The sequence below is a fragment of the Rousettus aegyptiacus genome, unplaced genomic scaffold, assembly GCF_014176215.1.
Source record: "Rousettus aegyptiacus isolate mRouAeg1 unplaced genomic scaffold, mRouAeg1.p scaffold_m13_p_9, whole genome shotgun sequence".
NCBI classification, from domain to species: domain Eukaryota; kingdom Metazoa; phylum Chordata; class Mammalia; order Chiroptera; family Pteropodidae; genus Rousettus; species Rousettus aegyptiacus.
Genome location: NW_023416312.1, coordinates 105,947,698 through 105,967,087, shown reverse-complemented (window position 1 = coordinate 105,967,087; position 19,390 = coordinate 105,947,698). Strand labels below are relative to the sequence as shown.

Sequence of the window (19,390 nt, the reverse complement as noted above, 5' to 3'; positions counted from 1 at the left end):
TAATTTAAGAGAGAGTTTCTTTGTAGCACTGTAACTTCAGGGGATTTTTTCTCTTCCTTAATATTACACATTGTTGTATAACTTTTTTGCACATATTTTATAAAAACCACAAACTTCCATGACTTCTTTGAATGATGTTAATATGGCATTTTTAACAAGTTAATTAAAGAGGCCGATGAGGTATGCATTTTATGGGTCTCAGGATCTTTGGATTCATGGGCCTCAGTTTGTGACATTTCCAAACTGGCTTTCTTAAAAAGCAAGAAGCGGCTACCAAAGTAAAGTGTCATAAAGAGAACCAAATATTATTTTGTAGCCTCGCCTCACATCCAAAGAGGAATCTATTCCACAGCGGGTTGAGTAAGCGCTGCCACTTATCTTAAAGTGATTTGTGAATTTCTGGCAAAGGACAGGAAGAAGCCTTGTATTTAGCAATGGCAGACACTGGAGAGGGTTTTTAACGTGCAGACAATGCCGGGGATGTGAAGAGAAAGGAAAAGGCACCGCGCGTTGCTGCTCGCCCCCAAACCGGTTGCACAGCCCTCCGTGTTCGCGTTGTGCAGGGCCGTTTCGGTTCCCTGTCTGTGGGTCTTCTCCGTGACTTCGGCACCCATCAGGCGTTCTCTGCCTGACACTAGCAGCTTGGGCCCGGCTGGAGAGCCGCTTTGGGGAGGGTCGTGTGGATGCTCCTTTTTAACGATCCTTTTGGCGGTATCTTTTCTTTTTTACAGTTTGCAACATGAGGCGCGCGAGGAGGGAAGGAAGAGGCCGGGTAGCGCTGCGGGCGGCCAGGGAAGGCGAGGTCTCTAAACACAACAAAGCGAGGCAAGGCCCCCGACAGGGCCACTTGGCCGTGAGGTCGCGGACGGAGGGAGGCGGCAGGAGGCCGGCGCGAGGGGCGGGGCGGGGGCGCCCGGGGGCGGGGCGGGGTGGGGCGGGGCGGGCGCGCGGCGCATGCGCGGGCGGCGCTGCGGCGGCCCGGGCCGGGCGTCCCTCGCCGGCGTCCGCGCTGCGGCCGGGGCGCCGCCAGCCCTGCGCTTGCCCGCTGCCGCCCTGCCGCCGCTCGCTCCACCGTGTCTGGGGCCGGCCGGCCGGCCCCGAAGATGCACGCTGCGACGCGCGGCTCAGCCAGCAGGTAAGAGGGACGGCGGCACGGGCAGCTAGGGCCGGGGACACCCTTCGTTTGTGTGTTGGCCCTGTTCCCGGGAGGGGCAGAACGGACGGTGCGGGCCTCGGCTCTGCGAAAGGCCACCGAGCACGGTCTTCCCGCTGTGAAGGGAGGACGGGTCGCCTGCACCCGGGCTCGGGCCCCCTGAGCGGCGGGGTTCCCCGTGACGTCCGCGGGTGTAAACGTGGGCGCCGCGCATCTAGCAGGTGTGTCGGGGGGGCGGGGCCGCGAGCGCTCCGTTCGCCTTTGTTCGGGGTGCCGGGTGGCACTCGGGGGCCCTCCCCGGGGGCCGGGGCGGGTCCCGGGCAGCCCGGGCGTCCGCTCGGGCCACCGGCGACGCGTCCCCAGTGCGTGGCGGCCGCCGCCGGGCCCGGGCCGCGCATGCCCGCCGGGGGCCGCGCGTGCGTGGTCCGCACCCGCGGGGCCAGCGCGGCGTGCAGCGTGGCGGGGGGAGGTAAGTGGGCTTCGCCCGGCCGCCTCGGGCCGTGAGGGCGCTCGACCGAGTGCGCCGGGCGGCCCGACCCGCCGGACGTTCGCCCAGAGCCTGGGCCCGTCGGCGGCCCGCGGACACTGCGGGTTTCCAGGCGCCGAGGCGTTGCGGACCCCGTGGAAGGCGGCGGCGGCGGCCGCGGCTGGGCCGTGCACGCATTGTCCTGGTCCCCCGCACTGCCGTGAGCATCTGCCCCTACGTCCGTCCCCTCCATTGTCCCCGTCGGGGGTGTCGGGCTGAGCGTTCGGCAGGGCTGGGATTAGGACGCGTGGTCACTGGCGGTGTGAGGCTGCCCTGGGCTCAGCCCCTTCCTCCAAAATGACTTTTCTCCCGTAGAACTTCGGAGCATGCTCTCGTCTGGGTACATAATCTGGGTTTTCGTTTTTGTTTTTTTGGCGGCCGCGCTGTCATCTCGGGGGCTGTCCATGAGGATCGGTTATTAATCGCTAAAAAATAAAAATTTGCCTCTTAAATGTGTAGCACAGAGGGCACAGAACGCACGGCGGAGGAGTCGGGCCTTTGCCAGCGCCCCCCGCCGTGATGTCACGCCGGTCCCCCTGCTGCTCTGGGCCTGTGCCCCTGTCGCGGCGATTATCTCTAAACGTCTGCGGCCGCCGGGGTCCGCCCCACACCTGCCTCACTCGTTCGCTACCTGACGCGCTCAGGAAGCAGCTTCATCCTTTACACGTGAGAAATCCCACTGACACACTCCAAGCCATTCGCCAACGGTTCCCGCGCAGTGGACTGGCCCGCGCGGCATTTTTATCCACGCAGCAAGGCTGCGGAATCCTGCGCTCTTACACATGAAGCCGCATCCCCTCCAATGAGCGGGCAGCTTTGAACGACCCTTCTTTTATCATTTCCAACTTCGTGACTTTCCTAGGCTGTTTGAGAAAGGAGGCCTGCTCGCCGCCGTTTACTCCGTGCATTGTACAGGGCTACGCCTGTAGAAGGCCAAAGGCACTGCATTGTGGATTGGGAGCCCAGCGGGGTGGCCGTGCTTATCTACCCTTGTCTTCTGTGCTTTTTGTTCTGCAAATGGTTCAAAATGGCCGACTGCAGCAGGCCGGACACACCCTTCTTGTTTTGCCTGATCTGCGATCTGGTCTAAGGCTTCGAGACAGCCAGTCCCTTTGCTGCAGCAGCAATTTTTTTCTTACCCATTATTAATATTTTGCTCTGTTAATACTAATGTCTACAAATAAAAGTTGTTGCTTTTTTTTTTCTTACACTGAAATGCTGAAAATACCAGCATTTCTTTTATTATTTGGCTGGAACAGAATTCGAGGTACAATGACCACATCAAAGGGTAGGAACGTTTTTAACACTCAACGTATATTGCCACATTTCTCCCACAAAAGGTGGTACCGGTTTCTACTCACAAGCCTTTACTAGTGTTTCTTTTTTGAAAAAGTGTTTTATGGGTAAAGAACAGTATTATTTAATTATACATTTCTTTGCTTATTACTGAGTTTGGCTTCTTTTTTCTTCATATATTTCTTAGCAGTTTTGTTTTCTTTCATGGGATAGCCCATGTCTCACATCGATTTATCTGTTGGAGTTTTAGTTTATGCCTATTGTTATCACCTGAATGTGTTCTGTAAGTAAAGGTTATTACTCAGATATCTGTAATGTTATAAATATATATTACCGGTTATTGTTTGCCTTTTAATTTTTCTTTTCAAATTTTTGCTTAGAGATTTGAAATCACGTGGTCAAATCTGTCTTTTGTGACTTTTCTTTCCGTATTTACATTTGCCTAGTTCCCTCGTTCTACAAATTTGGTAAATGTTCATTGCAGCTTTCTCTAAGGATAACCATCAGATATGAGGAAAAACCCATAATTTCACTACCCAGCAATAACCAGTGTTAATAAACGTGTTCACTTCTTTTCATTCTTCATTTTCTACAGTTGCTCATCTGTTTGTAGTATTTATATTGTGTTTCGTGTTTTGCATTATAACATGCATTTCTCCATGTTAAATAGTCTTTGTAATTGTCATTTAATGGTTCCAGGATATTTTGTTGTATGGCAGTATTTTAAGATTTTCAGCATTTAAAATTGTGGGATGAATGTCTTTTCATTTAGTTTTTATTGTTTATTTTGAGTTATTTCCTTATAGATTAGAGTTCCAGAGTTAGAATTATTCATCAGAAAGTTTGAACATTATAAACACTAGCCGTAGTGGCGTTCCAAAAAATTATGTCCGTTTTCATACCCAGTCATTTAGGTATGTAAAGCCAATTTTTACTAAAACTTTTCCTGTGAGAGAATGGTATCTTCGTTTTACGATGCATTTCTCTTATTAGTGAGGCTGGACTCTCAAGTGTTGTTCGCTCACTTCCTCATGTGACCTACTCAGTTTGAGTCAGAATGTTCTCTCTCCGTCAGAGCTGTATTGGGTGCTGCGTATAAGGATCTGTTGCACGTCCCCCCCCCCCCGGCATGTTCGTTGCCATCGAGTGGGAAGAAAGTTCTGTGATGCCAGAGACAGATTCTTGGTAGCCAATTTGAGATAACATTTGTTTGTCCTTAACTAGATAGCCGTTTCTTTGTATCTAAAAGAAAAGCATCCCTGAGTTCTGCACGGCAGGGGCGCTCCCTGGCTATGAGTGTGGGACGAGGACATGGCAAAGTTTTGTCCCTAATGAGAAACGCACTTAGACGAAACACAAAACTGTAGTCCCCTGTCCTGCCTCCGTTCAGGCCCTGATCTTATTTTGAATGATGATGAGCCGTGTAGGGGAGGATATGGATGCGGTGTGATGTCTGCAGTTACAGGTAACTGAGGTCTCTGGGGATGTACAATACTCACAGGAACAGACCGTAACGCTGGAGAAGGCTGGTACGCAGCAGAGCGAACGGTGGAGGCGAGGGACGCCTAATGACCTGGGGGGAAAACAGTGGCTCAGAGACACCCGGTCCCGGGACAGGGATCTGGGTGTAAATGGCCACAATTCAGTGATGTCCTCAGCTCTGCTGGTGCTGAGACGAGCCATTAGAAACCTAGGCTGATTAGTAATAGTACGGGATGCAGAAAGCCCCATCCTATCTTTGTATGAAACCACCTGGACCAAATGACTAGTTAACGCTGCATCTCAAGGAGTCTCTACCGACACTCGGCCCTTTTGAAAAGGGCGTGGGAAGGCCGCTGCCTCTCCGTGTCGATTTCGTGATAATATCTCCGTGATTTAGGTGAGATACTCTGAAAGGTCTTCAGGGGTTGCAGGGTAGGGGGCAGTGTCTTATTCTGGTTTCCTGAAACGGTCTGTTGTTTCTGGGTCCGAGAATCTGTTTAATTGATATTTATTAAGTCGAGCTTTCTAAAGTATTCCCGCCGCGTGAGCTGTATGTTACCTTTTATGCTTAACATTGAAACTGAAAAATTGTTTCCAGTGAAGAGATGATTGGGCACAGCGAGCCATCACTTCGCGGCTTTTTTGTTCTTTATTGCTTTTTGCTATCCAGTGGTACTGGGGAGATCACCAACAAACCTTCATCGTGCACCCGCTAGCGTGACCTCCACTGGCCCCCGGCTGACCGCTGCTTCAAAATGCGGGTGGTCAGAAAGTTGCTATTTCTGTCCAGGTTTTACAGACATTCTCAGGACTTTCTCCTGAGAGAAAGCTATTTTTGTGCTTGGATTTCAGTCCTCGCTATTTACAGAGGTCGCTACTGCTGTTAACTGCTGACAGTCTCCTCCTTGGTGGGACTGTCATCGTCACTGCCCAGGGCTTGCCAAATGGTTCCTGTTTGTAGACTGGTCCCCCTTTCCCTCCTGAGGTCACCGTCCACTGGCATTCCTGGGTAGGTCAGGGGTCGGCATAGACAGCCCATGGGCCGCCTGGTTTTGCAAATAGAGTTGCATCGGAACACGGCCATGCTCACTGTCAATGCTTGGCCTGTGACCCCTGGCCCACACCAGCAGAGCTCAGCGCATCAGATACGGTGGCCCACAGGCCCGGCCCTTTCTGGAAAAAGATCGCCTGCCCCGTTGCGGATCAGCACTCAACAGTGATGGCTTCATTCCCCTCGCCGCTCACCAGCGTCTCAGAAACTCCTTTGCCGCACCTCCTTCATTATTGCTACGACAAGTCCTTTTCCTAGTTTACAGAGGGGCCAGCTAGCAAGCAGCTCAAACTAGGAGGCGATAAGGCCTCCCCCAGGGACCGATAGGCAGCTGTGCCGTGTGCTGCAATTTCAAGTTGTGAGCTCTCGCAGTTCCTGTCGTCTTAGCCTAACTCGAAGCACGTGGACATACTATGCTTCGGCGCCTTATCCCTGCCCCCGGCTTACTACGCAGCTGTTTGCAGTGAGAACATGGAAAGCAGGGAAGGAACGTGAGATAAGTCAGAGGGTCCGAAAGCTAATCTTTAAATGAAGACATGGGGTGTCCGAAATATTCACTTACTTGGACGTCTAGGTAGGGCCCTCCGGTCCCCTCGCAGCGTGCCGCACGTTGTCTTGGCAAGCCGCCTGGCGGTGTATTGTCATTCACTTCATTTGAAAGAGCGGTCCGAGTCCGGTGCAGGAAAGCTGCATCCGAAAGCAGAAAGTGGAGAGAATGTCAGATGGTCTCGTTCTGGGAGGAAGATGGAGAGAAAGGCCTTTGAGCATGGTTTTGAAGCTGCCTAGTCGATTTTCCCTAGCATTTTATTAAGTAAAATTTCAAACATGCATGCAGGAAATTTGAAAGAATCGTACAGGTAAAACCCACTACCTAGATGGTATCATCGGCATTTTGCTGTATTCGCTGTAGTGCGTATTTATCCATCTTTGCGGGTTTAACATACTTGTCATCCACTGTGGTCTCACCTATACCTGACCCATCGTGGTGCTGCAAATAGTTTCTTTTGATTTGTATCTACATTTTCCAAGTTGGCGTGGATACCACTGCAGATATGCCTGGGAATGAGAGCCATAGGGGGAGAAGCCGTTTTGTTTCTGGAAATAGTGGAAGTGTCAGAACTCTTCCCATAATGCACCTCTCTGCACTGCATTTGGTGGCGTGGGGGGCGCCTGCTTCTCCAGCGGCTTCTAAATGCTTCACAAATATTCCGAATGAATTTAAATGTTCTAAATAAACTTAAACATTCTGACGCATTCTGAAAGACTCAGGTAGGGCAGTGTTCGCAGTGCCGATAGCAGTTGACACTGGAAAAGCGTAACATTTTGGCGAATAGTAATTTGGATAAATTTTGGATTCTTTGTGTAATAAAGCAATGTACAAAGTAATTGGGGAAAAAATAGCCTACAGGGCAGTAGTGTGAACGGAAGCGGAATAACTGGGGCGATGGGGGGCTGGAAAGAGCTGGGGGGGTGGAGGAGAGGGTGCTGGAAAGATCTCCCACCTTCAGAGGAAGGCACGAGGCGCCGGCAAGTCCATCCTTGGTCCGGCAGTGCGGGCATTTCACTCATCCCGACTTATGCTTACCCCGTATTTCCTAATGACACCTGTTTACATTCCTGTCCCACCCTTGTCCCCCTGGGCTTTAGTAAGCTGAATATTTGCTGGCGGCAGCTGCCCCCTCCCCCACTACACGCATTTGTGGCGGGAGAGGTTGGGTCTGCTTGGGTCCCGATCACTGGACGAGACTTTGCTGGTGGTGGGTGAAATAGTTAAAAGTGAGCCCCGAGAAAAGTGCTCCTGTGCCCCCGTGGGGTTTCCGGGTCCCCGCATGTCACTGCGTAACAGGAGACCCACGTGCCCTCACTGGTGCTGCCAGCATCCGACAGCGGTGACCGCCTGGGCTCCGGGCCATCACCGCTGCCCTGCCAGGGCTCCAGGTGGCCTTTCATGCCAAGTAGCTGAGGCCTGAGCACCTTGGAGGCAATAGGCCCGTTCCTTAGAAAGAAGGGGCCTCGGGGGGTCTTCGGCGTGTCCTGCGGGAGGCTCTGGCCCCGGCCCCCGCCCTCCTGCTAGGGCGGTCTTGGAAGTAGGGCACTAGCCCGGGCCTCGCCAGCTCCTTGTGCTACTTTCGGTGACCCGGGCAGCTGACGGGAGGACAGGCAGACTCAGTTCCTTTTCACACGTGGTGGAGGTGAGTGCTGGGGGCACTTGTGATTTTGAATGACAGGCTGTTACCTGTTCCGTGTAAACCCAGAAGATCTTGTTCAGGAGCATAGAATGGTGGGTTGTAACGGCCAGACACAGAAGGGCCGCTAAGACACCAAGTCACCCCACTCAAAGATAGGGACATTGGGGTGTAAAGACGGGAAAGGCTCGCAGGCCGCTGGAAAGGTGTGCACCAGAGCCCACACCTGCGTTCTAACACTTCGGTGCGGTTCCTTGGTTACTCTGTGCCCGAGTTACCGCATTTTCGTCTCATTTCAAATGGAGGCAGGAATCTTCATTAACTAGCAGTCGCTATAGCTGGGCCGCATCCCCTGCCAGACGGGGAACGCGCCTGCCACGCCAGCAGCGACTCGCCTCATGTGGTAAAAGTCAAATTAAAGTGAGATCTGAAACTTGACTGTTCTGTCTTTGTTTCCCCTTCTTCCTTGTCCCAGTACTGCAGGTGACGACAAATGCCATCAGAAGCCCGGCCCGCCCCAGCGAGGCCACCGCAGCACTAGGACGGGCCGCAGTGAGCCCCGTGACGTCCTGGTGAGTGGTCAGTGGCGGTGGCGGGCCCGCGCGGCGCGTGGGACGAGGCTGAGAGGCGCCGGGCAGCCGCCTGAGGTCTTCTCGCTATGACATGAGGTCTTTCCCAAGTTAGAGCCAGTGGCTGTGGAAAGTGGTGTGAATCCGAGCCACTGCCCTGTGTCCTCTGGACTCCCGCAGAGTCTGCGGAGGCCACGTGCCGCGGAAGTGGTCCGATTTGTTGCTGGTAGACTTCAGGGTGTCTGAGCGTGTGCTGCGCCGATGGCGGAGGTCGCCATGGCGTGAAATAAAGTCACCTGGGATGCTGTAAAAAATACCTGTTCCCAGGCAGCCAGGAACTGTCATTGGTCAGGAGTGACACTGAGACTTCTCTGTCACTCACACTGAGCCTGCGTGCTCCGGGGGTTTGCCGTGGGTGTCGTGGCGAGGCGTCTGGGCAGCTTCGGGGAGCCAGTGGGGGTTCGGGTGGGTTCTCCACGTGCCACGGGAGAAGAGATGGATGGCCGCACCGCCAGACCCCGCCGTTGTAGAGTGGACAAAGGAACACACCATTCTGGTGTGAAAGTGGCATTAGAGATGCTCGGGTGGCACCTGGCATTTTTGTCCCCAGCTCCCATTCTCGCTTTTTCCCTTTCAGTGGCCACCGCTGCGTGTCAGTGCAGTGGAGGCTGAGCAAGCTGAATGAAGGAGGGTCTGACACGGCGACAGTGGTCTTTCTCTCTCCTGGAAGCCATCACGAGGCCGCACGGGGCGGATGTCGGCGCAAGGCCCTCGGGAGACTCCGCCAGGTGCGCCGCGCGGCGGAAAGCGCGGTGAGCGAGGTAAGCGGCGATGAAGGGCTCACTCCGCCCCGACTTCTGTCACTTCGGGCGGCCTGTACTTTTAAAGCCCACAGTGTGTTCTGCACCACAGCCTTCTCCGCCATGAACTAAGTGGCAGAGGCGCGTGTCACACGATGTCAGCATGACGCCGGCACCCCTGTCCTAGGCTGGCAGCGCCTCCATCCGCAGTTCGTCCCGGGGCACCGTCACTTCTTGGTATCTGCCACTTTTCATGGAGCCTGCGGAGCACAGTGTCCCCGGCGCGGGCTCCGGCGTGTCGGGCTCACTCCTGCGGGACCACCTGCGTGGATGAGGCTGCCCGGGGGCCCGGATGTTGGTGTCTCGAAAGCGCGTTGGCCCCTCTTAAGCTCCTGTAGACACTGCTTTACTGTTGCCCTGGTGACAGCACTGAGAACGGCTGTCCTGACATAGTAAACGTCTTAGACACGACGGTTCTCGCCCAGACAAACTGATTCTAAAGACAGGATTTTACACCCATTTGGCACAGAAAGTCAGCAAGTGCATTCTCTTCCCATGTGTGTGGTTCTGCTGAATTTCCAATTTTTATTTCTCTGTGGACGTATGAGAAGCAAGAACATCTTTCATCTGTAATTACATGTCCTTGACCTTTGGAAATTTCCGGCGCTGAGCCATCTGTTAACAGACTTTAGACCTAGTAAAATTTTAGTAGCATTTTGCTGCTTATTAAAAAACATTGCATCTTACATGCCTTTGATTCTGGGAAGTACATATTCATACTCATATGTATGCTGAAATAATGATGTACCAGTCACTAGATTCTTAACCGAAATGTCTAATTACTTAAACGTCTATTAGCTAGTTGGGCTACTGATTTCCATCGTGTGCAAACGGGCGATGCAGTCAAGTTGCCCAATAAAATTACAGGCTCAACACCCATTTATGAGCCCCTGAAATTTGCATGCAGTACAGTACTGTTGGTTATTAGTTGTTTCTGGGACATTCGGCCATGTGTCGGACACTGATTATGCCGCAGGCCTGGAGACTTCTTAGGGTGTTTTCCCATTGCACGCCATTAGCCTCCTCCATTCAGTGCCAATAACGCTTTTTTAAAGAAAAATTGATACAATCGATTTCCACACCTTTAGGAACCTATGTACCTTCAGGCAGAGTCATTTTTGTGTGAATTTTTGGCAACGTTAAGTAGGATCCCCTTGCCCATCACCTCCTTCAAAAGACTAACCAAATTTGGTGCTGTGTTTTGGACAAAAAGACCAGATACCATGGACCTTCTGTAATACTTAATCTGTCCTCACAGCATTGTCTTATAAAATGATCAGGCTCATGTGCAGAAAATGGCTCCTAGTGCTGCACTGCATGCAGCGTGGGGAGCATTTCCGTCATGGTGCCATCTGGTGGTGACACTTTTACATTAAGTTGAGGTGTGTGTTTACTGCTGACAGCGGGTCCTTTATGCTGAATGCATCAGGAATAGATTTATTCTCACTGTCATTTTGCAAGTAATTTTTCAACACTTCTCCCTCCCTTGTACTTTCTTGGTGTTTTTGTACTAAATTTGCCCACACGTTTGCACTCTGATTTCTGTTCTGAAGGGCCTCTGACGGGCCAGAACGTGCATGGGTGAATTTAGTCATAAGCTTGTCGTGTATCGGGCCTTTCCACACTTATCACAGGACCGTGGACAAGTGGGAGCTAATCTAGAATTGTCTCCTGTCCAGTTGGCATGTAAATCATCGCCCTTTGGGGATTCCGATGGTCTGAAGTTCATGTGAATGTCGCAAACTGGTGCCATCAGCAGTGCTACATAAGCAGAAACGCTGAGATTGCTAGGAATCTGATGCCATCTTGTGGACACGAAGTAAGCTTTCTGATGGCTTTTACGTAGTACCCAGTTTGTCCACACGATCGCGCCCTTTGCAAAGTCACAGCAGGCCAGAAGTCTCCCCCCAATTTCCAGTAGCCTTACCATCTGATTCCTCAATTTTGAGTCACTAATATAAGATTGTTGAGCACCTTTTATTATTAGACATTTAGATAACTTCAATGAGTACTCTAATAGGATTTTCAGGCCCCGTTTGGTTTTTCTTTGGTTGTTAAAGGTATTAATGAGGCGATTTACTGCGGCCTTCAGTGTATGACCCATTGACAGTGTTCCTCTAAGTATGTGTATATTTACAGACAATAAGCAATGACTGGAAATTTCCTAGTACTTAATGCTCCACAGTTTGTATTACTGATATTGGTCGTCTGTTGCCCTTCAGGAATTATTAGCTCCAGTTGTATGCTCTAGTGATAGTGAGATGACAATAATACTGTACGGTTCTTGGGGGCATTGTGTTTGGCACCTTTTGCAGGTTTACATATATATTATTGGTAGTGTTATTTTTCTTGTTTATAGTTCACTTTTGCGAGATGTAAAGTCATAAACTCGCCAACGTAACATAAGAAGGGTTTGCACACTTAAAACTTCAAGAAACACGGTCCAGATTTTGCATAGTTTAATGGACAAAAAAGGAAACAGTGGAAAACCCAGTGTTACTCAATTCACCCTAAAACACAGTGCCTTTTGGATATGTTAGGTTTACCACTTCCACGGGAAATCTGATTATAGAGGAACTTACACTAACATTACAATCCGATAGCACTAAATCAGCCCAAAATATTTTGGTCCTGATAAAGGCTGTTTAATCGCTTCTACGGTTGTTAATGTTCTGTCTACGTCCACGGAGGTGCGTGGCGTCTTTAAGCAGACCAGCGTAATCGTTATTTCGCAGTGGCTGTTCTCATGTCAGGCTTAAGCATCTGCTGCCGAATTTCTGCAGGGCTTCGTGTCCTTTATTGTCAGAAAGTATTTCCAGGTTTGTCGCTGCCTTGTGGACATAATAGTTTCCTTTTGCTGTCTTGTAGTACCACATTAGCCCACAAATGTATTTCTGGCCCACCAGATCTCTGATGCATGCGCTCGTTGCAGTTCTTGATGTGCAGTTACAGGTTCGAACTCAGAAAGTTTGGCACTGGTGCTCGTGTGCACTTTCGTGTACTGCCGATGCGCAGTGTGTATGATTTGATATCCCTGCTGCTTGGCTTCATCATGCTGGTTTAACAGCAGCAGCTTTTAAATTTCACTAGCAAAGTATGCGGATGATTTCTTTACATCAGGCACCAAAGACACTTTGTTTCTCCTCAAACCAGTTGATCTCATGGGAGAACATTACTCCATATATGAAAAATGCCTAAGGGAGTATATCGTTGAAGGTTTAATGTATTATTGCAACATTTCCAAGTACTGTTATTTCCTATATTTTGTTGTGTTTTCGTTGCAGTGACTTAGCGGATTTTTGTTGACTGTAACATCGCCCCACTAAGCACATGCCCTTTGATGAGCTCACACGCTTTCAAGAGCTGTGTCCTCTTGCTGGTTCAACCCCTCTGTCGTTATGAAATGTCCTTTGTCTCTTGTTTTAGCCCCTCTTGTAAAGTCTGTTTTGTCTGATACAAGTATTGCTACCCTAGCTTTTTTTCCTTCATTTCCATTTACATGATGCCTTTTTCCATCCCTTTGTCTGTGTGTGCTTTCGCTATGAAGTGAGTCTCTCGAAGGCAACATCTAGAAGGATCTTGTTTTCTTATCCATTCAGCCACCCTATGACTTTTGATTGGAACACTTACTCTATTTACATTTCGAGTAATTGGGGATAGATATGTAATGATTGCCATTTTATTCATATTTTTTATCTTTTTTGTTCTCCATCTGTAAAGAAGTCTCTCTAATATTTCTCATGATACTGGCTTGCTGGTGGTGAACTCTTTTAGCTGTTTCTTGTAATTCTTTTTGTTCCTGTAAGATTGACAATGTCTACTTTCTGATTCCTGATCATATTTATTTGCGTTTTCTCTCTTCATGGTCAGTCTAGTTACAGGTTTGTCTTTGTTATTGTTTCAACGAACCAAATTTAGTTTCCTTGATTTTCTGTATGTGTTCTTTCATTTATTTCCATTCTAATTTCTATTATTTCCTTCTTCCTGATTTATTTGGGTTTAGTTTTGTTTTTTAATTTCTTAAAGTAGACAGTTTGCTCTTCGAGATCTTTGTTTTTAGTGTAGGTAATCTCTTTGTGATTTCTTCCTTCACCCATTGGTTATTTAGGAATTTGTGGTTTAATTTCCACATATTTCTGAATTCTCCAAATTTCATTCTGTTACAGGTTTTAATTTCATTTCATTGAGGGAGCACATACTTTGTATTTGTTTTTAAAAGTTTATTGAGACTCATTTTATGTCTAAGCACGTGGTCTATCCTGGAGAATGTTCCATGCCCGTTTGAGAATAATGTGGATGTTCTACAGATGAGTAATAGGGCAAATGGTTTTGTTGAGTTGTTCAGCCTTCTGTCTCCTCGTTGATCTGCCTACCTAGTTGTTCTGTTGCTGAAAGTGTGGTATTGATGTCTCTGGCTATTATTTCTGAATTGTCTATTTTTTCTTCTGTTTATAATTCTTATAGTTTCCTGATGGATTGATCTTGATTACAATAAAATATCCTTATTTGTCTCTAGGAACAATCTTTTCTTAACCGTTTTTTTATTGGTATAGCTACTCTCTTTTGATTGCTGTTTTGACTGGTATTATCTTTTTCTGACCTTTTACTTGCAGCCTTTTTGTGTCTTCGAATCTAAACTGTGTGCCTTGTAGATGGCATGTGAGTGGATTGTATCTTTTAAATGTTTCGCCAAACTCTTCCTTCTCATTGGATTTTTAAAAACTTCTGTTTAATGTAATTATTCTCAAGGTAAATTGCATCTGTTTACAGTGTAAGCATATAACACAATTTTCTAGTTATTTTATGCAATTGTCTTTAAGTCAGAAATGAGAAGAAAATGTGATACAAATAAAAATAGAATTGTCTTTTCTATTTACTTATGCAGCTACTTTTACTGGTGTTCTTTATCGTGGACGTGTGTGTGAGTTTCTGTCTAGTGTCCTTTTATTTCTGCCCAAAGGACTCCGTTTTGTATCTCTCGTAGGGCGCGTCTGCTAACACTTAATTATTTTGCTTTTTGTTTATCTGGGAATGTCCTAATTTGTCCTAAACAGAATTCTCAGTTACATTCTTTTTTTCTTCAGTAGTTTGACTATATCAAATCACTATTTTCTGATCTCTGGTTTATGAGAAGCCAGTTTTAACTTATTGAGGATCCCTTGTACCTGGTAAGTTGTTTTTCTCTTGCTACATCATGAAGTCAGTTTGACGATTTGACTATCATGAGTCTAGATTTGAATTTCTTTGACTTTACCCTTTTTGGCATACATTTAACTTCTTGCATGTATAGATTCACATTTTTTTCACCAATTAAGTTTTTGGCCATTATTTACTCATATTTTTTCTACCCCCTTCTCTCTTTTGTTTTACTCCAATTATATGTTATCTTTACTGAGAGTTATTCTTTTTCATTATCTTATAAGAGAACTTCAGGCTATATATGGTATTGGCTGAGTCTTATAAGCAGTGGTGTTTTGTTATTTATGAAATATCTTATACTAAAAAAATTTTTTTGGCCCAGTAGTGATTTATTGTGATATTTCATGTTGAGGATTTCTGGTTTGAACTACTTTTTCTTAAAAAAATATATGATTTTATTGCATCGTGATTAGACAGTGTGGTTCCTGTCCTTTTCAATATGCCTGGTTTTTAATAACAAGGTAGGGCAAGTCCCTCATTCTGATTTTTTAAAACTGCTTTATTTTCATGTACTTATTCTTCCAGGAAACCTTTAGAAACAACTTGTCAAGTTCTCACTACAAAAACCATTGGAAATGCAGTTGGAACAGCACTGAACGTAAAGGTTACCTTTTGCAGAATGGTCGTCATAATCTTCTCACACACAAACGTGGTATGTTTCTCCTTTTATTCAGGTCTTCGGTGTGGTCCCTCTCTGTGTATCCCACTGATTATCTTCAACGTTTATTTCCTGTTTTCTGAAAGAAACAGGCAGATGTCTTAGGAACCGAGATTCTGGTGGGAAAATTACAGATGTCATCTCTATTAGACTAGACTTTTCAGTATAGAATGTGATATCAAATATGTTTTTAGATATGATATGTCTATGGCCGCGCCACCGTGAACACGCCCGGTCCTGTCTGATCTGGGAAGCTCAGCAGGGTCGGGCCTGGTTAGTACTTGGATGGGAGACCGCCTAGGAAGACAGGGTGCTGTAGTCATAAAAAATAAAGGATCGTAAGCTGACGAGGTCCTTGCAATCTGTGAGGTCAACCAAGGGTTGCCCTGCCTAAAAAAAATGTCAAAAAATAAGTAAATGATAGATACGATGTCACTATTTAGAACGCTCCATACCCTGTTACATGCGCGGGAGTGAGCGCTGACATCGGGGAAGCCGGGCGGCAGGCTGTCCGCGTTCAGTGCCGTCAGCGCCCCGGGGACACTCCCGGCTCCCACTCACAGGCTTCCTCCCTCCCACCAGCTTCTGCCGACTCGGTGCCAGTCGTCCACAGGATGTGTCGCCGCTGAAGACCTGCGAACCCTCCAATGTGAAAGCTAACTGGTTGTGTTCTCACTACGAACGTTTAAAATCAGAGAGGTAAGAATTCCGTTCCACTCGATGGTTTGGTTTCCATTTTAAGAGCAACTGTGAGAGGGAGCCAGAGGACATCCAGGGTACAGAGAGTGATCTGAGTTTCAATCCTATGAGGGGCTCGTAGGAATTAGAGCCGTTTGGACGACGGGAGACAACCCCTAAAGTGGAGAGTTTGATGGTCTTTTCACGTTACTTATGGAGACAGGAATAATTGGGTTTTGCTCTTTTTGAAGGCGGTTCTAGTTAATAGAGGAATAAATCCTCTTGGGAGTGATGCCTAGTGGCTCATATGACCACCTGCATGGAATGAGGGGGTTATATGAACTTAAAGGTCACCTTGATTCTCGAGATTCTGTCTCAAGCGAGGCAAGTGAAACTGACTTTATTGTGTGCCTACTTCACACGTTCCAAAGGAATCATCACCACAGCCCTCTGAGGCATCCCAGAGAGGCAGAAAGTTTGCTAAGGCCACATCTAATGCAGAGCAGACTTCTTTAACCTCTCTCCTCCCATAGATCTTAATTTGCAGTAGTAATTCCTCAAGTGTGTATAGCATTTTACCATTTAGAAGCCTTCCACAAACCTGGTTTTACTTGATCCTTATAAAAATCTGGTGAAACTGGATATAGTGCACATCTATTTTATAGGAGAAAAAATATAGGTTCGTAAATTCTTGAGTTTCTCTGGCGTAAAAGGAATCATTCGATACAGCCCCCATATTTTGCAGCTGGGGGAACTGAGTACCAGAATGAAAAATCAGGATATTTTGTAGGCGTTATTTGATTTGTGTTGAGAGGAAGTGAAGTTCAGACTAGACGATTTCATGGGTTACAGAAGGGTTTTGTTGCTTTTAGCCATCCTTTAGCATACACGTGATTGATGCCAGCTCGCCACATTAGATTAAGTGGCATTTTAACAAACATCGATCAAGGCACTAAAGGTTTGAGGAGGACATTTAAAGCTTTAGGTAGCAGGCCGTAGAAGATATTTGGGTTCATGCTGGCCTTCTTGGTTGCCTTGTAAGCATTTAAAGTATGTCCTGCTCCAGTTCAAGGGTTACTGGGGAAGCAGGCCACCAGAGAACGGGGTGTCATAAGCTGCCATCAGTGTGCTATGGTTGGGAGTGAGGCCTCAGCCCCTGGCCACGGCTCTGGGACCCACCATTCACTCCCAGGGAACAGAGCGATGGCTCTCTTGACGATGCTGTGCAGGTTGTTGCTATAGAACCTCAAGGATGGAAGGACCTTAAAAAGTCTCGTACTCAGAATTGCTTATTTTAATTTAACCCTAATTCAAGTCCTTTTATAATATACCCAGCAAATAGCCTCTGAATGAGTGCGGTTGGGGATGGGGCGGCTCCTCTGTGAGGCAAGCTGTCTTTTCTTTGGAGACCTCTCTGCGACATTGAGCTGAAATAGTTTTGTACAGCTTCAGCTCATTCCGCGTATTTACATCATGCCCCAACTCAAGAATACTGATTTATTTTTCTCTCCCCTGCCTTTTCAGCTGCCAGGCAGTGCGCTGGGTGATGGGGATACGGAGATGAATGAGACACAGGCCCTGCACTCAAGGACTCCTCGGTCTAGTGAGAGTTCGACACGTCCACAGGTAATAAGGACAGTGCTACGCTCGCCATCGGAGGTATGTACAGGAACTAATGGGGTTTGGGAGAGGAACCATTTGACTGCGTCTGGAGGTGCTAGAGGTGGGGGGAGCTGGCGCTTAAGTTGATTCTTAAAAGAAGGAAAGGTTGATCAGACAGAACGCAGAAAAAGTCATCCTAAGAAAAGGCATGGACACCAGACAGAGGGTGATGAGTTGGGGGACCTACGAGTGGCAGCTAGAAAGATGCTCTTAGTTACGATGATAAATGGTCTAAGGCCGGAAGGAGTGGAGATGGGACAACCTTTTAAATCAGCCGTTAGGAAAACGCAGACCTAGTAGACCGTGGGGACGTTAAGCTGGTGAGGAGGGGACGTCCAGGCCCCCAGCCTCTGGAAACGAGCAACCCCCACCCCCGCCACCCTGGCCTTGCGAAAGCTCTTCTCCCGTCCTTCAGATGGGCGCGGCTGCGTCGGAGCCTTGCCCACCAGGGCCGCACAGGTTTTTAGAGTTTCCTTTGAAACGCTGATTCTCAGGAAGACATGTGAACAGCTTCAGAGCTCTGACAGTGCCACTAAGCTCCTCGCCCTTCCCATACCTTCCCATAGGTGGCAGGGTTACTGTCACTGCACATGTCAACTAAAGTGTTTTTTTTTTAAACAAATATAGAACAAATGTAGGGGCTTTTCTATCTAAAACCCACCCAGGGAAGAAAAGGCCTTAGTCGTCATTCTCAATTGCTTTAAAAACTTATGTCTTCAAGTAGAAAATAGACTAATTAGAAATCTAAAGTTATGAAACGTTTTCTTCTCTTTTCAAAGCCATGCAGTGTTTTTTGGGAAATGCCCCACTTAGGACTCCGAGCGGTAACGCTGGGGGTGCAGAGGATGGCTCTGCGACTGGAAGGGCTCACGGGACGTGATGTTTCTGTTGCAACGGGAGGGGCTGGGCGCGGAAGTCCCGAGCAGGGCAGCAGTGAGAATCCGGGCCCTGGCACTGGCTAGTCTGGGCTCAGAGCGGCCGACACTTAGCGCTGTGGCCTTCAGCACGGTTTTCCACCTGAGACTGCTTCTCTAATGTGAAATAGGGAGGACATCTTTTTGCAACGACTTTGGTGAAGGAGGAAATGTAAGGCCAAAGTCTTAGAATAGGTGTGGAATGTTAAATGCTGCTGACATTGGCCATGAGGACGACGAAGACGGTTAACTAGAGGGATGCTCGCTGGTTCATGTCAGCGAGGATGTTGGGGTTAGGGAGAGGGGAACCAATCTCAAGGTTGTCGACAGCAGGCTAGCGTGAAGTCACTCCACCTTTTCTCTCTCTGCCGGAACAGTCTGGGAGACCGGTCGCACCCTGATCACTAACGTGCTGCCTTTGTTCTTATTTCCACATAGAAAGGTGTTGAAAAGTTGTTACACCTGAATACAGGTGATCTTAAAAACAGATGCTTTGGAATTGGTCAAAACTGGATTTGAAAGCTGACTCCACTGCTGCCTGTGTGATCCGAGGCATGTAGCTTAACCTCACTGAACCTCAGTTTCTTCTTCACCTAATCTAATGATTGATTTGCAGGCTTTCCATGAGGGCATATGTGAAGGGTATGCCATGAGCACGCTGTATGTCGCAGCTGTTATTGTTAGTTCTTGCGACAGTCACCGCGTGACAAACAGCACGCCCTGGTGGCTGGGAGGACTTCCTGGACCCAACAGTGACCTGGACTTGTGCTCTCCTGAAGAAATCCTACTCGGATGGATATAATACAACCTGCTAAGTGTCCCAGCACTTAGCAGGTTGTATTATCATTGTCCGTGTCTACGGCTGTCGTCTCCCAGACTCCAAATCCCCTAGGGGCCAGGACAGTGCCCTGCTCATCTGTGTATTCGCAGTGCCTAATCCAGTGCACATTGTAGGCCTCATTAAATGTTTGTTGAATGAAAAAATGAATCATCAACAGACATTAATTGGGCGCCTGCTCTGTGATCTCCATGGGCTGAACTTCTCCCGGCCGGTCGCCTGCGACGTCCAAGCGGTCTGCGACACGCTTTCTGCTGAGGCTCAGTCCTACCTGCTTGCCCTTTCGCTGAGGGCTTTTCCATGCCGTGCAAGGGTAGC

General features: G+C 48.2%; 1 protein-coding gene and 1 long non-coding RNA gene across 4 annotated transcripts in view; one reads left to right on the top strand and one right to left on the bottom strand.

Annotated features, from left to right (window-relative positions):
* Positions 1-990: 990 nt before the first annotated feature.
* LOC118607850 overlaps positions 991-19,390 on the bottom strand; it is a 73,980-nt gene continuing 55,580 nt past the window's right edge. The window contains exons 8-11 of the mRNA XM_036227246.1: positions 14,932-15,059; positions 6,071-6,241; positions 4,475-4,548; positions 991-2,104 (exon numbers count right to left, since the gene is read on the bottom strand). Of these exons, the coding sequence (XP_036083139.1) occupies positions 14,993-15,059 (67 nt within the window). The 3' untranslated portion in view covers positions 991-2,104; positions 4,475-4,548; positions 6,071-6,241; positions 14,932-14,992. The remainder of the gene's footprint in view (positions 2,105-4,474; positions 4,549-6,070; positions 6,242-14,931; positions 15,060-19,390) is intronic.
* LOC107502968 lies at positions 1,004-19,239 on the top strand. 3 transcript variants are annotated; one of them, XR_001595120.2, is made up of 6 exons: positions 1,004-1,135; positions 8,170-8,266; positions 8,901-9,084; positions 14,848-14,974; positions 15,563-15,679; positions 17,183-19,239. It is a non-coding gene; the product is annotated as an uncharacterized LOC107502968 (long non-coding RNA). The 3 variants fall into 3 exon arrangements; XR_001595122.2 differs by lacking the exon at positions 1,004-1,135 and adding an exon at positions 1,605-1,622; XR_001595121.2 differs by lacking the exon at positions 1,004-1,135 and adding an exon at positions 1,822-1,839.